Below are 22321 nucleotides of genomic sequence, written 5' to 3'. Positions count from 1 at the left end.
AAAGATGACCTCCAGGTCAGTTCACACTTTGATGAGAATCTCATCTCGTAGCTTACCAATGTAACAGATGCAGGCACACAGCTACCGCCATGACCAATGACAGTAATGCATGAAGCTGGTTGCCAAGCTGCAAGCCTCCACAGGGTTCCTGACCCGCCTTAACTTTGGCTAACTACAGAGAAAAGCGGGTCAGCATGCAGCCTAAGTGGGTGTTTGCGGGGTAAGTGGTGCGTAACGGTTGAAGGATGGTGGGTAAAAGGCTTCCGAGTGCTCAGATGGGTCGGCATTGGCTCCAATTGTGTTGCAGAAGCTGGGTGGCATCTTGGTGAAGTCAGGTCTCAAAGTATTTATAGATGGCTGTGACGTATGTCATAACGTTTTGCCAGTCTGGTCTCTCTGTGTGCACCATCTCGTTAATGTCCTACAACAGAGAAAAGCACTCAGTGACACAGGCAGAGAGAAAAATTACCAACAAATCAATGGATTAAAAACTTCACAACTTTGCCTCAGACCAACTCTTCAATTCCTCTCACAGAAACCACTTCATTCATTTACCAGCTTCTAGGATATCCTGCATGTAACTTCAACATCCGAGGACAAGATTCAAAAAGATTAAGAGGTGGGGCATGCTGACAAAATATAACCGTCATACCATCAAACTAAAAGTTATGTTTATTAAAATAAAAATATTCAACATGTCTCACTTCTTTTAAAATGACCAAAAATGAACAATAATTTATCCAGCCATGAGTGTGTGTGTCATTTCTACTGAGGTGCAGGACTTGTAGGTACAATGAAAAAATGAAGTCTGTGAGTAAAAATGTGACGCTAACACACACACACACACACACACACACACACACACACACACACACACACACACACACACACACACACACACACACACACACACACACACACACACACACAAAAAACAAAGCCAAACTGCTTGGAGTAGAGAGGGTTAATAATTGTTAGCTCCAGTACTTTTATTTATAAATGCTTACCAAAGTGCATTTGATCCCCACACTCTCTGCTGCCTGGAAGGCTAAAGTAAAGTTTCTCCTCTGAGAAAGAGAGAAAGTGGACGTCACACAGAGTAGAAGAGCTGCTCTCACGGCAGCGTCTCTATGGTTTACAGTTTGGGGATTTGTCGGGAGCTTTACTTGCCTTTTCTTGGCTGGTCAGCTCCTGGTACGGGATGTGGGCAGGCAGGTAGGTGTGAAGTACAGCGCAGAAAGCAAGCCCGTCATTCCAGCTGCTGCTGAAGTTGGTGATATCAATATTCTGGAAAACAGAGCAATGAGCCATTTACAACCACTCCCTTTTTTTCTGCATTTTACATAAAAAAAAATGATGGTGATGCAACAGAATGTCAAACCTGATAACCCTCGGTTTTCTTCTGGCACCACTTCAACAAAGCATTTCTCTTGGAACCGCCGTACTCTCTGGCCAGCGCAGACAGTGGGTCCTTCCTCTCTTCTCTGTGATTGAATTGGAAAATATTTAAGATCAAAACTGTCAAAAAATAAATAAATAAATAAAACACACAAACAGATTTAGTGCTATATGTGACTGATCTGGATAAGACATTGGAGTATCTTGATCATACGAGTAGGTCTCAAACTGATTCCAGAAGGGCTGAGAGGGTGCAGGTTTCCTTTTTAACCACCCACTGATGACCCATCTGCTCAAAGTGATGTTAACCAGTGAAATCAGCGGGTGGAGTGGATGATGACAAAGGAAACCTTTCTGGAATCAGTTTGACACCTATGATCTAGAGCATTGGCTGAACATGTACCATCACAATCAAACAGCAGATGGCAGTGAATACATGTCCATCAAGAGTCTGTAAGTCCAACAACAGTGATCAAAATAACTTCTCTCTAAAGCAGGTGCAGGTAAATGTCAACAAAACCATGACATAGTAATGTCAACTCTAAAATAACTTAAAACAACTTTGCTCCTTTACAACAAAAATCATTAAACCTGAATGATGTATTTACTAGAGCTGAGTCATAACCTTGATAATACAGAGATAAACCCTTAGGGGATTTCAAAAAAAATTCCAGTCCAGATTAAGGGAGTAGCAAGATGGCACTGTTGTGTTTGGCAAGCGGTCCACTCTTTTACTCAGTTGCTTGTATGTTCTTATTTGGTTGGCAATGTTTCTCTTCATAGTTTTCTTAGTAATGTTTTTTCTGGAGCTCATCTCCTCCCATTTAGCGGGGAAGGGGAGAGGGCTGCACCCAACTCATTTGTGATGGAATGCTTTTAAATCCACTCACTGTCCAGACCTACAAATTTTAAAATGAGACAGATCCTACACAGACATCCAGAACAGGTTCTACTGTGTGCAGATGTATGTAATGGAGCTCAGCTCCACCCTTGGTCAAACTGACTTGGTAGCTAGCACGTGCGACACTCACCCAAGGCAGATTTGAAACCAGCACAAACGCACTGGCAGCCTGCACTATTGTTTGTCTGGGTGCCCAGACCTCCCCGGATTTACAAGAGTCAGACAGAGAAATCATACTTTTGTAAGACTGATGTCCTAACTGACCGCTGAGTAACTGAGTTACACATTCAGCAGTGACAGTTTTGGACTAACATCAGAATGCTGTCCACCAAATTACTTGAAACTGCACTGAACTGTAATTCCAATAGTCCTGCTAAATAGTCCCATAGTTATGTTGTTTGGAAAAACACGTGATTTCCATTAAGCACCTTTATATTTTACTATTTCAAATTGTGCAATTTTGCATTTACCTTCTAGCATACACAACAACAACAACTGAATCATGCCTGACCATGAGAGCAGCCTGTCAGCCTCATGACTCAGTATTTCTTTCTAGATAATTGCAAATATTATTAGGGGGTTTTCTAAACTAGGAAATGGGGGTGCCACGCCCCCTTGCTGAAATGCCAATTTGTTTTAGTTTTTTTTGTTTTTTTAAGCGTTAGTCCTACCATACAGACTTCCCCATGGTGATCGATTCTAACATTGATGCCAGGAAATAGCAAGCCCGCTTGAAATAAACAGCATATTTTTTTCCAAAATATTAAAAACGTGGCAAAAGCTCCCCACCACAGAAGGGGGCCCTCCACCCTTCTGCACCATCCCCCTGCTCAGTCGCATCTGGTGTCACCCCCTTGCTAAATTTTCAAAGAAAAACACTGATATTATGGTGAATTTCTTTGAAATATGATAATTTTGAGGCTATATCACCCACCCCATAGAGTTTACATTGGATTTCTGTAAGCTATAGTAGAGACAAAAACACAGACTTTAACCTTTAACAAATCACTCCCATGGAGACAGGAGTGATTTTTTTGAAAAAAGGCAGCTACAAGGGTGAAAGGGAAAGTTTACAAGACTGTAGTGAGACCGGCTCTGTTATACGGCTTAGAGACTGAGCTGAAGATGCTGCAGTTCTCTTTGGGAGAGACGAGGATGGACAGGATTAGGAATGAACATATCAGACGGACAGCACAGGTAGGATGATTTGAAGACAAAGTCAAAGGCGAGACTGAGATGGTTTGGACATGTGCACAGAAGGAATGTGGGGTACACAGGGAGAAGGATGCTGAGGATGGAGCCACCAGGCAGGAGGAGGAGAAGGAGGAAGCCAAAGACGAGGTTTATGGATGTGCTGAGGGAGGACATGCAGGTAGTTTGGTACGACGGAGAAAGATTAAGAGGACACAGAGGTTAGACTGATGACCTGCTGTAACGAACCCAACAGCTACTTTGTCTGTTAACTACATTGTTAAAAGTTGAAAAAAACCCTACAGTTGTTCCACATTACAAATTCTGACACAAACAAGAAATCTAGATGGGGCACAACATTCCGGTGGATGGGTTACCAGTGTGGGGATTGTGCAACGTGACTTATGCTTTGTGGATATGCCGCGTGTCAGCACTTAATTTGTCTCTGACTGCTTGTCAGAGACAAATGTGTCACATTACCTCAGGCGGCTGCGCGCTGTGGGTGTGATGGACGCTGTGGGTGAGGATGAGGACAGGGAGAGTGGGGAGGAGGATGCACCCATGGCCATAATGGAGGATGAGGAGGTCCCGTCTGAGGCAGACATGTCTCTCTTTATCTCCTCGCTGCTCCGGCGGGACACTGCCCACAATCATAAAAAAAAAGTACAAACTTTACCTTTTTGGAAAGTTAAATGGCGACAGGATTGTTTGTGTTGTTTTACTTTCTCTTACCTGACATGGTCTTGGTGGAATCCATGTTTGAGCTCCTCTGGAGGACAGAAGGAGGACGGCTAGTCGATGCTCCTCTGAGGAGGTGTTCAGCTGTGGAAACAATATTTCACTTATAGTACGCAAGCGTGCAGAAGGGCTTCCTCTGAAATCAAACGTAACAGGAAACATTCCAACCGCCGGGTTCACAGAATACCAATGAATGAGGTCAAATTACTCAGCAAGAAACAATAAATCACAGGAAAAATAAACCAAAACACTGGCAGCTATGTCCAAGGCTGCACGTTAGCATGAAACACTTAGACAACTGGTGAGAATGAACTGAGGGAAACTATAAAACAGCTCATTATCTGCCCCTTGAAGACTGTTACGCTTTAAATAACCAAACCTTGACATCAACATACAGTGAATCTGCTCACTCCAAACTCCAGGCCTCTGGGGGAAAGTGACCTGTTTGTTTCTCATGAAAAAGCTAAAGCTCGCCTTAACCACTTGAGGCAGAGGTCAACAATGGTGCTCCTCGTGATCATCTCACATTTTTAGGCTCTCGCCATTCTATTCACACCTGATTAAAGTCAGTTTTTACTTTTATTGCTGCTGCCAGCCTGTATCAGTTCTGGATGATGCACAGAAGAAAACAGAAAATTAAGCAACAAAGAGGCTTTTAGACGTGCTCCCTGGCAAACTCAAAATGGGTCATTATGATCCCAGAGTCATACTGAGGAGGAAACTGAAATTTTATGGTCACATCTCCAGATGTTCCAGCCGTGCAAAGACCAGTGAGGGACAAATGCAAGAAACGATGTTAATGCAACAAAGAGGTCTGGACGCTGGCGAGAACCGATTGTGAAGTCATTAGCAGTGCTCCAAGAAGCCCCACAGGTTACTGGATAGGTGAGGAGTCACACTGAGCTGATACTTGTGCAAAAAACAACGTCTGGCAGGGGATGATGACGGCAATAAAAATAATAATAAAACCTCTGTTCATTAAAGTGAAGAAAGCTTTGAGGAGCTTGGTCAAACCCAATCACATTTAATTTCAAACTCATCAGATATGCACTCTTAAGATGATCAGGTGCACAACAAAGTGTGACACACATAAATGGAAACATGGTGTGTATCTCCCTTTCAGCATTACGATCATTAGGGGATTAAAAATAAATAAATAAATAAAAATACACAGGTGATCGCCAGGACCAGGGTTGGACTGGTGGAGTCCTGGTGTAGAGACTAAACCTCTGGTGGATCTCATGCGCACCCCTGATACAGAGGACCACAGTGATTTTGAAAACAACACAGACTGTATTTGTAAGTAAGAGTGCGCGGACTGTTTGTGTGACGGCTGACTTACGTGGCATGGTGAGGTCCGTGTAACTGGACCTCTTGTCAGTCAGAGACGACAGCGGCTTGGCTGCTGACATAGACCCAGTTATGGTGTGTCTCTGAAACATAAAACAGTCTAGGCTGATGGATCTGCTCACTGGTGAGAATACTTTTTAAAACCCTTAACCTTCATATAAGTGACATGCAATTATGTGAAAAAAAAACACGTCTTTTCAACGTGTACCTGTATGGGTGTAACTGCTGCAGCTGGAGGGGTCTTCATTGGGCTGGGACTGAGGGGGGTTCGTGAGAGAGGAGCAGCAGAAGTCGTTGGAGCCACAGAGGTGCCGTTGGGAGCTGGACCTAATTTAACAGAAGACTACCGTTACTACACTGCGGTCAGCTTAGGCATGAAGAAGACTGTGGTCTGTACATTCGTGTTGCGAGATACCTTGTGAGGCGCTGTCGAAGCTCTTGATGAGCGTTTTGACTGTGGGCGAAGGCTCCGAGGAGGTGGAGGAGCGGCGGCTGAGGCCCATCCCCTGTCTGAGTGCAGCCAGGTCACGCTCCACAGCATTCATGTAGTTGTACACTCTGCCTCGTTCCTCCTCCTGCCTGAGAAACACACAGGACCCTTTTCTTTATTTTCCAAATTAGTTCTTGTTAATCATGTTTGGTTCATTCCAGTACAGAAGACTAATCAGATTCTCGACACACACTGCCTAATTATTTTTGTCAAGGTACCTAGGATTTTTTAAATCAGTTTGGCTATTAGCAGGAGTAGTCCAAAAATAAGGAACTGTGGGAGACTTTGCAAACAAACTGCTTTTCATGTTCGTGACTCATCAAATAAGCAAATATAAATTTTCCCTTGTGTTGTGTGGAAACATAAGACAGCTGATGTCAAAGTGACTGCTGAAACACGTCCAAACTTTCGTTTCTTTCTGTGGGCTCTTACTTGCGGCTCTTGACCTCATCCAGTTCCTTACTCAGCTTCTCATTCTTCTCCTGAGCTTCCTGCAACCGGCGCCGCAAGTCTCCAATTTCTTCTTGTGCTTCCGACTTGATGTCATTCGCAATCACAACAGCTGTCTGGAGATCAGCCTGGAACTGACGCCACTCCATCGACTCCTCCTGCAGAGACACACAATAACATGTTTAAAGGCATTTACAGCTGTATGCAAAAGTTTGGGCACCCCTGATAATTTTCATGATTTTCCTTTATACGAGGGCTGTCAAAGTATAGGTCCTTTTTATTTTTTTCAAAAACTATATGGATTTCATTCATATGTTTTTACGTCAGACATGCTTGAACCCTCGTGCACATGCGTGAGTTTTTCCACGCCTGTCGGTGACGTCATTCGCCTGTGAACACTCCTTGTGGGAGGAGTCGTCCAGCCCCTCGTCGTAATTCCTTTGTCTGAGAAGTTGCTGACAGACTGGCGCTTTGTTTGATCAAAATTTTTTCTAAACCTGTGAGACACATCGAAGTGGACACGGTTCGAAAAATTAAGCTGGTTTTCGGTGAAACTTTTAACGGCTGATGAGAGATTTTGAGGTGATACTGTCGCTATAAGGACTTCCCACGCAGTGGGACGTCGCGCAGCGCTCCGAGGCGCCGTCGTCAGCCTGTTTCAAGCTGAAAACCTCCACATTTCAGGCTCTATTGATCCAGGACGTCGTGAGAGAACAGAGAAGTTTCAGAAGAAGTCGGTTTCAGCATTTTATCCGGATATTCCACTGTTAAAGGAGATTTTTTTAATGAAAGACGTGCGGACGGGTCCGCGCGTCGGGACGCAGCCGGCGCGGTGCGGCGGCACAGGAAAAACACCTCCGTGTTGATAACCATTTGTAAAATCCAGGCGGCTTTTGATGGCTTTCAGTGGAGTGAGTATCTGAGAAATTGTTTAACAGTTGGGCATGTTCCAACTTGTCCTTAAGGATTCCAACAGAGGTGTTTTTCCTGTGGAGGAGCGTCGCGGCGGCTGCGAGCCGACGCTGCAATCCGTCCGCACGTCTTTCATTAAAAAAAATCTCCTTTAACAGTGGAATATCCGGATAAAATGCTGAAACCGACTTCTTCTGAAACTTCTCTGTTCTCTCACGATGTCCTGGATCAATAGAGCATGAAATGTGGAGGTTTTCAGCTTAAAACAGGCTGACAACGGCACCGTCCCAGGCGCGTGGGAAGTCCTTAAAGCGACAGTATCGCCTCAAAATCTCTCATCAGCCGTTAAAATTTTCACCGAAAACCAGGTTAATTTTTCGAACCGTGTCCACTTCGATGTGCCTCACAGGTTTAGAAAAAATTTTGATCAAACAAAGCGCCAGTCTATCAGCAACTTCTCAGACAAAGGAATTCCGACGAGGGGCTGGACGACTCCTCCCACAAGGAGTGCTCACAGGCGAATGACGTAACCAACAGGCGTGGAAAAACTCACGCATGCACACGAGGGTTCAAGCATATCTGACGTAAAAACATATGAATGAAATCCATATAGTTTTTGAAAAAAATTAAAAGGACCTATACTTTATTGACAGACCTTGTAAATCATTGGTTGTCTGGATCAGAAATTTCAGTTAAATATATCATATAGTAGACAAGCACACTGATATTTGAGAAGTGAAATGAAGTTTCTAGTATTTACAGAAAGTGTGCAATAATTATTTAAACAAAATTTGGCAGGTGCATAAATTTGGGCACCCTTGTCATTTTATTGATTTGAATACATTTAGCACTAATTATTGGAACACAAATTTGGTTTGGTAAGCTCACTGACTCTTGACCTCCTTACACAGGTGAATCCAATCATGAGAAAGGGTATTTAAGGAGGACATTTGCAAATGTTTCTCCTCTTTGCATCTCTTCTAATTAGTGGAAACATGGGAGTCTCTAAACAACTCTCAAATGTCCTGAAAACAAAGACTGTTCAACATTTGGTTTAGGGGAAAGATACAAAAAGCTATCTCAGAGATTTCAGCTGTCAGTTTCCACTGTGAGGAACATAGTGAGGAAATGGAAGACAACAGGCACAGTACTAGTTAAGGCCCGAAGTGGCAGGCCAAGAAAAATCTCAGATAAGCTGAAGCAAAGGATGGTGAGAACAGTCGTAGTCAACCCGCAGACCTGCTCCAAAGACCTACAACATGATCTTGCTGCAGATAGTGTCTCTGTGCATCGTTTAACTATACAGCACACTTTGCACAAAGAGATGCTGTAATGCAGAGGAAGCCTTTTCTGAATACACACCACAAACAGAGTTGCTTGAGGTATGATAAAGCACATTTGGACAAGCCAGCTTGGTTTTGGAATAAGGCGCTGTGGACTGATGAATCTAAAATTGAGTTATTTGGACATAACAAGGGGAGGTATGCATGGCTGAAAAAGAACAGCATTCCAAGAAAAACACTTGCTACCTACAGTAAAATTTGGAGGTGGTTCCATCATGCTGTGGGGCTGTGTGGCCAGTGCAGGTACTGGGAATCTTGTTAAAGTTGAGGGTCACATGGATTCCAGTCAATATCAAATCAATTTTATTTATATAGCGCCAAATCACAACAAACAGTTGCCCCAAGGCGCTTTATATTGTAAGGCAAAAGCCATACAATAATTACAGAAAAACCCCAACGGTCAAAACGACCCCCTGTAAGCAAGCACTTAGTGACAGTGGGAAGGAAAAACTCCCTTTTAACAGGAAAAAACCTCCAGCAGAACCAGGCTCAGGGAGGGGCAGTCTTCTGCTGGGATTGGTTGGGGCTGAGGGGAGAGAATCAGGAAAAAGACATGCTGTGGATGAGAGCAGAGATTAAATGCAGAGTGGTGCATACAGAGCAAAAAGAGAAAGAAACAGTGTTATCAGCAGATTCTTGAGAACAATGTTCAAGAATCAGTGACAAAGTTCAAGTTGCGCGGGGCTGGATCTTTCAAGAAGACAACGACACTAAACCCTGCTCAAAATCTACTAAGGTTTTCATGCAGAAGAACAACTACAACGTTCTGGAATGGCCATCTCAGTCCCCAGACCTGAATATTATTGAAAATCTGTGGAGTGATTTTAAGCGAGCTGTCCACGCTCGGAAACCAATAAACCTGACTTAACTGGAGATATTTGTAAAGAATGGTCCAAAATACCTTCAACCAGAATCCAGACTCTCATTGGAAGCTACAGGAAGTGTTTTAGAGGCTGTCATTTCTGAAAAAGGGAGGATCTACTAAATATTGATGTATTTTTTCTGTTGGGGTGCCCAAATTTATGCACCTGCTCAATTTTGTTTAAAGAATTATTGCACACTTTCTGTAAATCCTATAAACTTCATTTCACTTCTCAAATATTAGTGTGTTTGTCTGCTATAGGATATAATTAACTGAAAGTGCTGATCCAAACAACCAATGATTTATAAAGGAAAGTCATGGAAATAATCAGGGATGCCCAAACTTTTACATACAACTGTACGTGAAATGGCAACTGGTTAGAACAAAGTCGCACATTTTTTCTGTGAATCGAGTCGATGCAGAACAGAGCTGGGGTCAAGACATATTTTAGTATTTCAGTAAATAAGATATGTAAGTGCAGGTACAGTTATTCTCAAAGGTTTACACACCCCAGTTCTTAATACTATGCATTGCCCCCTTTAACATCAATGACAGCTTTGAGTCTTTTGTGGTAGTTGTGGACGAGGCTCTTTATTTACTCTGATGGCAAAGCTCTCCATTCTTCTTGGCAAAAAGCCTCCAGTTTCTGTAAATTCCCGGGCTGTCTTGCATGAACTGCATGTTTGAGATCTCCCGAGAGATCTCAAATGTGCTGAATGATATTGAGGTCAGGAGATTGAGATGGTCACTCCAGAACCGTCACTTTATTTTGCTGTAACCAATGACAGGTCAACATTGCCATGTTCGTACATCCCATGCGCAGCTTCCGGGCTGATGAGTGCAACTTTTCCTCCAGTATGTTCTGATAACATGCTGCATTCATCCTGCCATCAATTTTGACCAAGTTTCCTGTGGCTTTGTAGCTCACACACCCCCAAAACATCAGTGATCCACCTCTGTGCTTAACAGTAGGAAGGGTGTACCTTTCATCATAGGCTTTGCTGATTCCTCTCCACATGCAACATTTATGGTTGTGGCCAAAAAGTTCCAGTTCACTCCAAATGACTTTGTTATCTGTACTGACATATTGTAAGTAGGATACTTTTTTGCTACTAATTTCTTTCTTCTGGTAACTTGATCAAGCAGCACATTATTCTTCAAGTATCTCCTTATTGTGCATTTGAAACAGCTACCCCACTTTTTTTCCAGAGAGTCCTATATTTTAGCTGAAATCATTTGTGGGTTTTTCTTTGCATCCCAAACAATTTGCCTGGCAAATTTTTGTTGGTCTACCTGACCGTAGTTTAGTTCCAACAGCATCCCTCGTTTTCCACTTGTTATTTAACACTACTGATTGGCATTCTCAGTCCCTTGGACATTATCAGTTATCATGCTGTTCACCAATGAATATGGCTTTATACACCCTGGAGAAAACCATACAACACTTGTTAAATACTTTTCTTATTGATGCAACAGACTATAAAGTCATTTTCGAAGGAAGACATAAGTTAACGATCATGAATATATAAACTGTGACTCTGCTGTTTGCAACGTGCTCAAAAAAAAAACAAAAAAACAAAAAAAAACACACATTTGTTAAATGTAAAACTGCGAAAAAAAACTCTGAAGGTTTTCAGCCACATTTTAACTTTGAAAAGGACCATAAAAAAATGAGAATAGTCTATTAAAATCTTGCTCCAATAACATTATTATAGGGGTCATATAGTGCAACCTCTGGGCATGTGCGCATTGGATCATCCGGGTGCTACCCCTCTGGCGGCCAGGAGAAATGAAATAGAACTAAAGTAAGTCCCTTCGGCTGCTCCCTTGTTTGCACTTGGGGTCGCCACAGCAAATCCAAGGTGGATCTGCATGTTGAATTGGCACAGGTTTTACGCCGGATGCCCTTCCTGACGCAACTCCACATTACATGGAGAAATGTGGCAGGGGTGGGAACCTTCTGCACTGAAACCAAACGCATTAACCACTTGGCCACCACCCCTGCAGAAATGAAACAGAACAAGAGTTACATACGAGGTCTGTTAGAAAAGTATTGGACCTTTTTATTTTTTTCAAAAACCATATGGATTTGAATCACGTGTGATTGCATCAGCCAAGCTTGAACCTTCGTGCGCATGCGTGAGTTTTTTCACGCCTGTCAGTTGCATCATTCGCCTGTGAGCAGGTTTTGTGTGTGCAGTGGTCCACCCCTCTCGTCGGATTTTTATTGCGAATAAATGTCTGAACGATTTGGAGCTTTGCTGCATCAATTTTTTCCAGCAACTGTGAAGACCTCCAGGTGGACACCATTCGGAAAATTCTGTTGGCTTTCAGGGACGATTTTATGGGGATTACACAGATTAAGGAGTGCTCCAGCCAGTTTAAAGACCGCCCACAACTGCTGAGAGCGTGCCGTGCTCCGAGCGCCGATCGACAGGCTGAATCAACCAGATCATTTCCAACGTGAAGGCTTTGTTGATCCGGGACAGGAGACGTGGACATCAGTACTTTTTCAGCACATTCCACTGTTACAGGAGTTTTTTTCATGGAAAAAAGCAGACAGATGCGCCACCGTGCCGTTCATGGCGCGGCACAAAACCATCTCCGTGTTGGTCTCACAGGACGGCTTTGAGATTGGACAGGCTCATCCACAATTTCTCGGTTAGTCACACGACTGAAAACCCACCGACAGCCGTCTGAAAGCCGTCCTGTGAGACCAACACGGAGGTGGTTTTGTGCCGCGCCATGAATGGCACGGTGGCGCATCCGCCCACTTTTCTTTCCATGAAAAAACTCCTGTAACAGTGGAATGTGCCGAAAAAGTACTGATGTCCACGTCTGCCATTTTTGTGAAAGTCAGACGACGTCCTGGATCAACAAAGCCTTCACGTTGGAAATGATCTGGTTGATTCAGCCTGTCGATCGGCGCTCTGAGCGCAGCGCGCTCTCAGCAGCTGTGGGCGGTCTTTAAACCGACTGGAGCACTCCTTAATCTGTGTAATCCCCATAAAATCGTCCCTGAAAGCCAACAGAATTTTCCGAATGGTGTCCACCTGGAGGTCTCTCAGTTTCTGGAAAAATTTGATGCAGCAAAGCTCCAAATCGTTCAGACATTTATTCGCAATAAAAATCCAACGAGAGGGGTGGACCACTGCACACACAAAGCCTGCTCACAGGCGAATGACGCAACCGACAGGCGTGAAAAAACTCACACATGCGCACGAAGGTTCAAGCTTGGCTGATGCAATCACACATGATTCAAATCCATATGGTTTTTGCAAAAAATAAAAAGGTCCGATACTTTTCTAACAGACCTCGTATGTAAGTACGGTTTTATGAAGTGCGCATGAACGCCAGAGTTGGTTGTTATTCAGAGTCTAGGTGACAGATTCCAAAAGAAATGAATGGCATGTGACATGCTCTCATATACTGTTTGCTGAGGTCACCCAGGTCACGCCCACTAACGTGACTTTGTTGATATAAGACTACCTTGGTGCATGCACGCAAGGAATAATCCAGATGCTAAACAGAGCCCTCTGGTGGTCAGGAGAAATGAAATAGAACTAGCAATATATCAATGCAATACAGTCACAGACCAGAAAGTAAAAAATACTGTGATATTAATTTTAGGTCAGATCACCCTCCCCAAATTCTAATTCAATGACTTTGTTATTAATTTATCTTTTTTTTTTACTGAGGTCCTTGCATTATTTCAGGGACAACTGAGGAAAACCTACAAAGTAAAGCTAAGAAAAAGGGAACAGAAAAAAAAAAATCCTGGAATTACATCAAAAACAAAAACTGAATAAATTCTTTGTTGCCCTGTGCCTCATATCTCCACCATGCATCATTAAAATCAGTCTTTACATCGGAGTAAACCTGGCGATAAACAAATGGAACAAAGGACACATGCCCCTTGAACTCAAATATAACATGGGCTTAAGCATTTTACGTTTCCGTTCCATACGGCCCACTGCAGCTCCCTTACCCTCAGCCGGCGATGAAGAATCTTAATTTCTCTCTCCATATCGTGCTTCTGGTCCTGCAGCTTCTTCACTGAATCTGAGATAAGTAGCAACACATGACAGCAGCATTTAATTAAATGCAGCAAAAAAATATGAATTTCTTATTTGACATGTATGCACATTCCTCAACCCTCCACCAGGTGCCACTGTTCAGTGGGTATTGAGCTCACTTACTCTCCAGGTCTGTGATGATGAGGTTGTCATGGAGCTTGAGAGCTCGATGCTGCTCCACCTCATCCTCCAGCTCAAAGATGGTTTCCTTCATGTCGGCAATCTCAGTGTCCTTTTCCTGCAGGTCAACACGCTGCTTCTCCAGGCCTCGCTCCTGCTCTTCCATCCGCTGCTGCGCCTGCTCTTGGAAGTCTCTATATTCTCCTTCCAGCTGCACACACACATAAAGAAAGGCTTCCCATGTTCTTCATTTAATTATTGACAGGAGGTGGAAGTTAACACATCAACGTAACTCTTAAAACAGTGTTGTTTTGGTCATTCTGATCATACATTCAGCATCTACAGTATACGACACTTGACCGCGCCATCTTTAGTAACTGAACAGCCACTCAGATACCAATAACTGGCTACTCCATTTACCAAAATTACAAAAAGTGTCACTGTCCAAATACTGGATTGGATTTTTAAAGGGTTAATAACCTCCCTTCAATCCTTTTTAAAAACATGAAAGCTTGAGCTAACCTTAGTACAAGTGTCCTGCAGTTGAGCGATATCACCGTGAGCTTGTTCTAGCTCCTCTTGCATCTTCGCAGCCTTGGCTTCAGCGTCTTCCTTTGCCAGCCGCACACCTTCCAGCAGCTGGCAGATGTCATTTTTGTCCCCTGCAGTGTGAATCGAGTACAGTTCTGCCACCTTCTGCCTCTCTTGGTCTAGCTGGGCTCTGCAGCGGCTCAGCTCCGCCTGGTCGTTGCTCATTGCTGCTTTGTATTCTTCAAGGGCAGCTGCCATAGCGGTCCGATCCTGTCTCTCAGATTCCATGATGCGCTCCATTTGGTGGTTCCTCTCCTTGAGGGCTCCAATCATCTCCTGGGCCTCTGCGTTATCCTGTTCAGCCATCTTCAGAGTGTTGGAGAGGTGCTGTTGGACCCCCAGCAACTGTTCTCTCTCAAAGCGGGCATTATCTGCCAGATCAGCGTAGCGCTGCTCCAGCTCCATGTAGCGACCACTCTTGATGTCCTCTTCCAACGCATAGGAGATATGATGCTCATCTAATAAAGAGCGGAGGTACTCAATCTGCCGGCCATACAGTTCTAGCTTGTCGCTCTGCTGGCACAGAGAGTCCATGAGGATAACCTTCTCCTCACCAAGCCGCTCGTTCTCGCCGTTCAGCTCCTGGGTGATTTGCTGCAGGTCAGCCAGCTCTTGTAATGTGGCCTGAAGTTCCTCAGCGGTGCTGTGCTGGTTCTCTTCCATCTGATGAATGCGTTCAGTGAGACAGGCTACTGAAACCTCACTGGCATTGCCACTGCTGCCCCTGCGAGAGCGCTCTCTGCTGGGCGCGCACTCCGACTCAGACGAAGATGAGGCTCCAGAAGGTGCATCCAGAGCATCGTCGCTAGACGTCACCGCCTGGTACACCTCACTGGATTCACTATCAAGGTTGTCTGCTGAGCCTCCGTGCTGGTGGCCTGTGAGTAGGTCCTCCAATGATCCAGGAGCAGAGCCTTCCACTGAGGAAGGCAGCATGCCTGTGCCACCACAGTCGCTTTGCCCGCCGCCACCTGCCAGGTCCGGGCTGAGTGAGGCATAGCTGAAAAGTTTGTCAGAACAGTCTAGCCTCTGTTCCAGAGAGAAACCCAGTGCGTTCAGGCGGTCTTTGAGCATACGGTTCTCACTCTTTAGCAAGTTCAGTTCCACTCTGATGGCCTGGTTCTGCTCTTGCAAAAGAAGCAGCGTGGACTCCACATCAGCTGCTGTGATGGCTGAAACCTGAGGTTTCTCTTCCTCTGCAACATCTTCCTGTAGTGATGCATCCTTCCCTCCCAGGCCAAGCTGAGCCCTCATGTCTCTCAGTTCACTACGCAAGTGTAGGATTTCCACATCTTTGCTCTTAGCCAAACCCAACAGGTCTTTTACTTTGGCCTCTAAAGCCACCTTATCACTGATCTGACCATCTGATTTAGACTTGCTCATACGGCCCTCAGATTCTGTCAGGATCAGGTTGCGGGAGCGCTTCCCTGAGGCCACATCTCCTGCTACAGTACCAGACACCAACTGCTTCTTAACGGATGTGGTCCTTGAAGTCCGCAGGCGGTCTCGTGACGAGTTTGTGTCTTTTAAAGTTGAAGATGTTGCACGCTTAGCTGAAGTACCTGTAAGAAAGGGGAGATTTTAAAAAAATAAAAGGGAAATATTTTCAACAAGACAGAAGTGATAAAATTATAGGTACAGCTACACAATCAGCTCATGGTTAGGGTTGTTCTATGCTTTCTTTTGGCTATTCCCATTCTTCTGGTTCACCCCAGTGAACACTGTGGTTTAAGTTACAGTAGTGTTCAGAATAGTAGTAGTGCTATGTGACTAAAAAGATTAATCCAGGTTTTGAGTATATTTCTTATTGTTACATGGGAAACAAGGTACCAGTAGATTCTCACAAATCCAACAAGACCATGCATTCATGATATGCACACTCTTAAGGCTATGAAATTGGATTATTAGTAAAAAAAAAAAGTAGAAAAGGGGGTGTTCACAATAATAGCAGCATCTGCTGTTGATGCTACAAACTCAAAACTATTATGTTCAAACTGCTTTTTTAGCAATCCTGTGAATCACTAAACTAGTATTTAGTTGTATAACCACAGTTTTTCATGATTTCTTCACATCTGTGAGGCATTAATTTTGTTGGTTTGGAATCAAGATTTTGCTCATTTACTAGTGTGCTTGGCATCATTGTCTTGTTGAAACACCCATTTCAAGGGCATGTCCTCTTCAGCATAAGGCAACATGACCTCTTCAAGTATTTTGACATATCCAAATTGATCCATGATACCTGGTATGCGATATATAGGCCCAACACCATAGTAGGAGAAACATGCCCATATCATGATGCTTGCACCACCATGCTTCACTGTCTTCACTGTGAACTGTGGCTTGAATTCAGAGTTTGGGGGTCATCTCACAAACTGTCTGCGGCCCTTGGACCTAAAAAGGACAATTTTACTCTCATCAGTCCACAAAATATTCTTCCATTTCTCTTTAGGCCAGTTGATGTGTTCTTTGGCAAATTGTAACCTCTTCTGCACGTCTTTTATTTAACAGAGGGACTTTGAGGGGGATTCTTGCAAATAAATTAGCTTCACACAGGCGTCTTCTAACTGTCACAGCACTTACAGGTAACTCCAGACTGTCTTTGATCATCCTGGAGCTGATCAATGGGTGAGCCTTTGCCACTCTGGTTATTCTTCTATCCATTTTGATGGTTGTTTTCCGTTTTCTTCCACCCGTCTTTGTTTTTTTTTTTTTGTCCATTTTATAGCATTGGAGATCATTGTAGATGAACAGCCTATAATTTTTTGCACCTGCGTATAGGTTTTCCCCTCTCCAATCAACTTTTTAATCAAACTACGCTGTTCTTCTGAACAATGTCTTGAACGTCCCATTTTCCTCAGGCTTTCAAAGAGAAAAGCATGTTCAACAAGTGCTGGCTTCATTCTTATATAGGGGACACCTGATTCACACCTGTTTGTTCCACAAAACTGATGAACTCACTGACTGAATGCCACACTATTATTATTGTGAACACCCCCTTTTCTACTTTTTTTTTAATAATAGCCCAATTTCATAGCCTTAAGAGTGTGCATATCATGAATGCTTGGTCTTGTTGGATTTGTGAGAATCTACTGGTACCTTGTTTCTCATGTAACAATAAGAAATATACTCAAAACCTGGATTAATCTTTTTAGTCACATAGCACTACTATTATTCTGAACACCACTGTACATAGTGGATTTAACAAGGACTACATGAAAACTAATCACTTCATATGTTTTATTCCTCTTTGGTCACATGCAAACCTGTTGACAACCTAACAGAATTAAAAATGACAGCAGTTATATACCCACCCTTTGTCTGCTCTGAAATATCTTAAAACAAGTGGTGGGATTTGACCAAATTGCCTAAGGACCGTTTGAGTCAGAAAAGTAATGTGACGATTAAATAATCCAAAAGGATGTTTTAATCTGTGTGTGTGTGTGTATGTATGTGTAAATATATATATATATATATATATATATATATATTTATATATAAATATATATTATATATATATATTTACACATACATACACACACACACACACACACACACACTTTTCCCCCAACCTTATTCTTTAATACTGAAATGGTGTATTTTTGGGGGGTACAACAGAACGTCTCTACATTTAAAATTATAAAATCTGAGAAGTTTCTGGATTCGCTGAATCTGGGTGGACAGACTTGATTTATGATAACTAAAAAATACCAACAGATTCAACAAAATATCCCCTAAAATAATACTCTATGGTGTACAAACAAATTCTGGGCTTAAAAAAAAAAAAAAAAAAAAATGTTAGACGGGGAGGGGGGCAGGGAAGCAAAAAACAAAAATCTAGAACTTTAAATAAATTATCCCTAGATCATACAAGAGATTTTGAGGCAGAGCCAGGTCTCCAAGTCTTTGAGACAAAAGGCATTGGTGCGCTAACTGCCGTCTAGTTTATTCAACAACAACAAGTCCATTCAAATCTGGGGCATGCACACGTGTCACGTCACATCCACCACACCACAGAACCGCCCCAGGTCCTGGATGGCAACCACCTAGCAGACAACCGACCCATCTCGACTTCTCAAAGGTAGCCATCTCCCTGCTGTAGCCTTGTGAACCGTTGCTGCCCCCTTGGCTTTCTCCAGTCAAAATCTGAGGCTGCTCCATGCTGGATAACGCACAGACAAATGTGCCCCATGTCCACAATGTCATAGATGACACTCCCTCACAATGCTCTCCTCATTTGAGGCTCATGAAACCGCTGCTCATTTTTCACAACGATATTCCAGCTGTATCCAAGACTCTACTGACCTAGTTAATAAAAATCTGCAGAATACTTTGACCTTCCTCTTTCACTCATAATGCAATTCTGGTTCTGACCAGTAGTGGGCACAGCTAACCAAAAACTTAGCTGATTAACAGTTATCGAAGCTAACTGAAAAGCTAACTTTTATAAAGCTAAATTGATAAACCCCTAAAAAAAAAAAAAAAAAAAAATTAGCGGAAGTTACAGCTAAAAGCTAAAGCCATACAGATGTATCACATGAGTCATGCACAGCAAGACAGTTTTAAATTATGGTTAATATTTTAAACAAACTAATTCCAGACAAGTTACCGAAATTAACGTCACCTCTGTTGTTTTACAAAGTGAAAATATCAGCTATATGTTTTAGTTTTAAAGTAATGCACTAATTTTGAAGGTTTAAGTGTTTTACAGACACACATGCCAGAAGGCATTATAGGATAATTTGTTTCCCATCATCAGTGGTTGGTATTCACACTGTCATGAACACTGGCAGTGTTCATAGCAGTGTGAATACCAATTGCCACACATTCGCTAAAAGTGTTGAATCACTTAAACAGAATTTTCAGTTTTCAAATTGCCTTTTTTTACAACTGGAAAAAACATATTTACAAATACAGATTAATTGTAACACCAACACACACGTTACAGTAACTTGTGTGTCGTCTTTTTTTTTTTACGCATATACCGACCAACCACTGATGACAGGAAACTAATTTTCCCATAATGCCTTTCAGCATGTGTGTCTAAAACTAACGCTAAAACTTTCAAAATTGGTGCATTACCTTTAAACTAAAACATATAGCTGATATTTTCACTTTGTAAAATGCCAGATGTGACGTTAATTTCAATAACTTGTCCGGAATTAGTTTGTTTAAAATTTTAACCATAAGTCAAAACAGTCTTGTGGTGCATGACTCCTGTGATATGTCTGCAAGTCTGTATGGCTGTGAAAAAATTTTTTTTCTCCCTCTCCTACTTTCTCTCTGGTAGCCAGCTCTCCTCTGCTGGCAGAGGACTGAGCTCTACCCCTCATAGCTGTCTGTCTGCTACAAAACATGTAACAGGCAGGCACTAAAATGTATGATTTCAGGCTTTACAAATGTGTTTAACTGTTAAGCTTTATTCACTATGCCCGCAAAAATGTTAGCAATCTAAAGGTTATTGCAACTAAATTTAACGCAAGTTAATTGGTCCGTTGGTGGTTTTCAAAGTTAGCTGAAAAGCTAATCAGCTAACAAAAAAAAGCTAGCTTTGCTAATTACCGGTCAGCGGATTCAAAACATAGTTGTGGTCAGTCCCCGCTGTAGCGTTACCTATATTTCCAAAGACCGTCCGATACCTGGGAAATTTACTTGTGCTTTCGAGACACTTAGTAATAAAACACACATTACACAGTAAGTCAAGCCTTATTTAAAGCAAATTCTGTGTTAATTACTACCTTGTTTGTTACAAGAATTGCATGTTTTCCCCCACTAACGACAGAAGCCACAGCCTCAAACCAGCCACTGTACCATGGCAATCCACATTAAGTCTACGAAGTCAGCATTCTAATGACAATGATCGTCTCCTTACAATTTCAGCCTCAATCAAACATGAGAAACCTTTGCATCGCACCAACGGACAAAATTAGTATGTCTGCACGACATAATACCTGACGTTATCTTCGACTTGCTGTCCAGGTTGTTCACCGTCGTCCCAATGGAGGCAGTCCTCTTGGTCTTGGTGACAGCACTGCCTGATGCAGGGTTCCCTCCAGCCATCGCTGCTAAAAGATCGTCATTGCTTTTTACCTGTGGTGGGGGAGGGAGTTCCAAAAATGAAACAACACCAGATTTTGGCACATTCGTTATGAGTAGTGGCAGTTATTTACCTTTGAGAGAGGTGCTGCCGTGCTGGTGGTCTTGGCTAGAGGCTTTCCAGTGCCAGAGGTGGTTGTGGCTTCCGTCTTGCCTCTGTCTCCGCTCACCTTACTGACCGCTGGCCGGACCGTCTTCTTCATACTGACCTCTGATGTTGATACATTTACAACAATCTGTCCACGAGAAAGCAGCAGAAAGGTAATGTGCATCAGCAGCACACAGAGTGATAGCGCCAGTTTTCCATGGAAAATAAATTCTTTCCAGGCACTATTCCCTAAACACTAGAGAACACAGACCAGATCCAAAAGCTATGCACGTCTTAAAAACCAAAAACATTTCTCCTTCCGTCTCTCAAGGATTAGCTAAGACAAACGTGTTCTGGAGAGCCAGTTCCTAAGCGACATGAAGACATTTTCCTTCCAAGAAAAACTTTTGGTATTGATCAAATGACATGGAAGCTGCAGATATTACAAGATGAATATTTTCCGTGATTACTACTGGGTATGTGAATCTGCTAAATATGAACTGATGGATTCTATTACGTTTACATTTGGCGGCTCGTAAGGCAGTTGTATGATACCATCCTGGATACAGGAATACAATTTAACACTGCACAGCACTATCAGGTACCAACCACAATCAATGCACTGGATAGCTTTGATGCGACTATAATACTCCACCATTGCAAAACACTTATCACAACAATAAAAATTTCATAGGGATGCACCAAGCGTCACCCATTGGTAAGCTGTACCACGGAATTCATTCGGCTGTGTTTCTGTGGCTAAGCAGTTAGACTAAAAATATGAAAAAGATCCAGCTGATACAGCCAAAAGTTAAAAAGAGTAAAACATGAATTTTAGCATCTTGTACTGTAGCCCACGTTTCCTTAAATTCTGAAAACTGCCTGACACAGAGGAAGTGGGACAAACAATAAGTACTTGAGCAGGGACATGCTGTGTACTTTCTGCACTAAAACATTAATGAGAAAGTGAGCCGAAATTATTGTACAGAGGAAACCTCATGACAATGGATCTCTGAATCAGTGTTCTGTTTTCTTTAAGTGAAGGCTGTTTTGGTTTGGAAATTAAAAAAATAAAAAATTCGAATCATATATCAGCAGTAAATCTAGTGCTTAAAAAAAAGATTTCAGTTTATTAGCTAGCGGAAAGAAGACACTTGGAAAAATGAGCAAGTGAATAATTCACTTTAAACAGCCACATTCATCAGCATAAAACCAACATTAGCTGGAATATCAGAAGAATACAAAAAGAACCCTCCTTTTGTATTCTTCTGATATTCCAACATACCATCCTGCTGCTACGAGCACATTATTAAAGTTTAACGCATGTGTGTGAGATTACAGCCGACATTCTTGAATCGTCAAACTGATTCGTAGAACAGCTATTGTTTTATCATCTCTGTGGACTACTGTGCTTTCAAAGGGTACAAACGTAGTCACTTCAAGAAACAAAAGCACAAAACACTCAGAACTGTAGCCCACAAAAAAATACAGTCTCAGAAATGTGAGACTGTACATATCTAATAATCAGACTTTTTCAAATCTATTCATCTTTGTGATTTTTATTTTGGCGGGGAAAGTTAACCCTCAGAGTTAAATCTGAAAATTTTACAAGTCTAATGTATGTATTATGAATCTATGTATTATAAGCTTCACCACATGCTTATTTTCCACTGGACTGGGTTGAAATTTGCACAGAAAATAAAAAAGCAAGAATTATT

General features: G+C 42.5%; 1 protein-coding gene across 2 annotated transcripts in view; it reads right to left on the bottom strand.

Annotated features, from left to right (window-relative positions):
* Positions 1-259: 259 nt before the first annotated feature.
* The window catches only part of specc1la (sperm antigen with calponin homology and coiled-coil domains 1-like a), a 42423-nt gene continuing 20361 nt past the window's right edge, over positions 260-22321 (bottom strand). The window contains exons 2-16 of one of the 2 annotated variants that reach the window (XM_034171281.1): positions 20590-20751; positions 20371-20509; positions 14354-15984; positions 13835-14042; positions 13624-13697; positions 6501-6676; positions 5994-6157; positions 5787-5905; positions 5571-5661; positions 4223-4312; positions 3971-4130; positions 1382-1484; positions 1171-1287; positions 1008-1067; positions 260-421 (exon numbers count right to left, since the gene is read on the bottom strand). In XM_034171281.1, the coding sequence (XP_034027172.1) occupies positions 332-421; positions 1008-1067; positions 1171-1287; positions 1382-1484; positions 3971-4130; positions 4223-4312; positions 5571-5661; positions 5787-5905; positions 5994-6157; positions 6501-6676; positions 13624-13697; positions 13835-14042; positions 14354-15984; positions 20371-20509; positions 20590-20751 (3384 nt within the window). In that variant the 3' untranslated portion in view covers positions 260-331. Of the gene's footprint in view, positions 422-1007; positions 1068-1170; positions 1288-1381; positions 1485-3970; positions 4131-4222; positions 4313-5570; positions 5662-5786; positions 5906-5993; positions 6158-6500; positions 6677-13623; positions 13698-13834; positions 14043-14353; positions 15985-20320; positions 20510-20589; positions 20752-22321 lie in introns of those variants that run through there. The other variant, XM_034171282.1, reaches the window with a different exon arrangement.

The sequence above is a fragment of the Thalassophryne amazonica genome, chromosome 5 (assembly GCF_902500255.1).
Source record: "Thalassophryne amazonica chromosome 5, fThaAma1.1, whole genome shotgun sequence".
Lineage (NCBI taxonomy): Eukaryota > Metazoa > Chordata > Actinopteri > Batrachoidiformes > Batrachoididae > Thalassophryne > Thalassophryne amazonica.
This window is presented reverse-complemented; position numbering and strand designations above follow the sequence as displayed.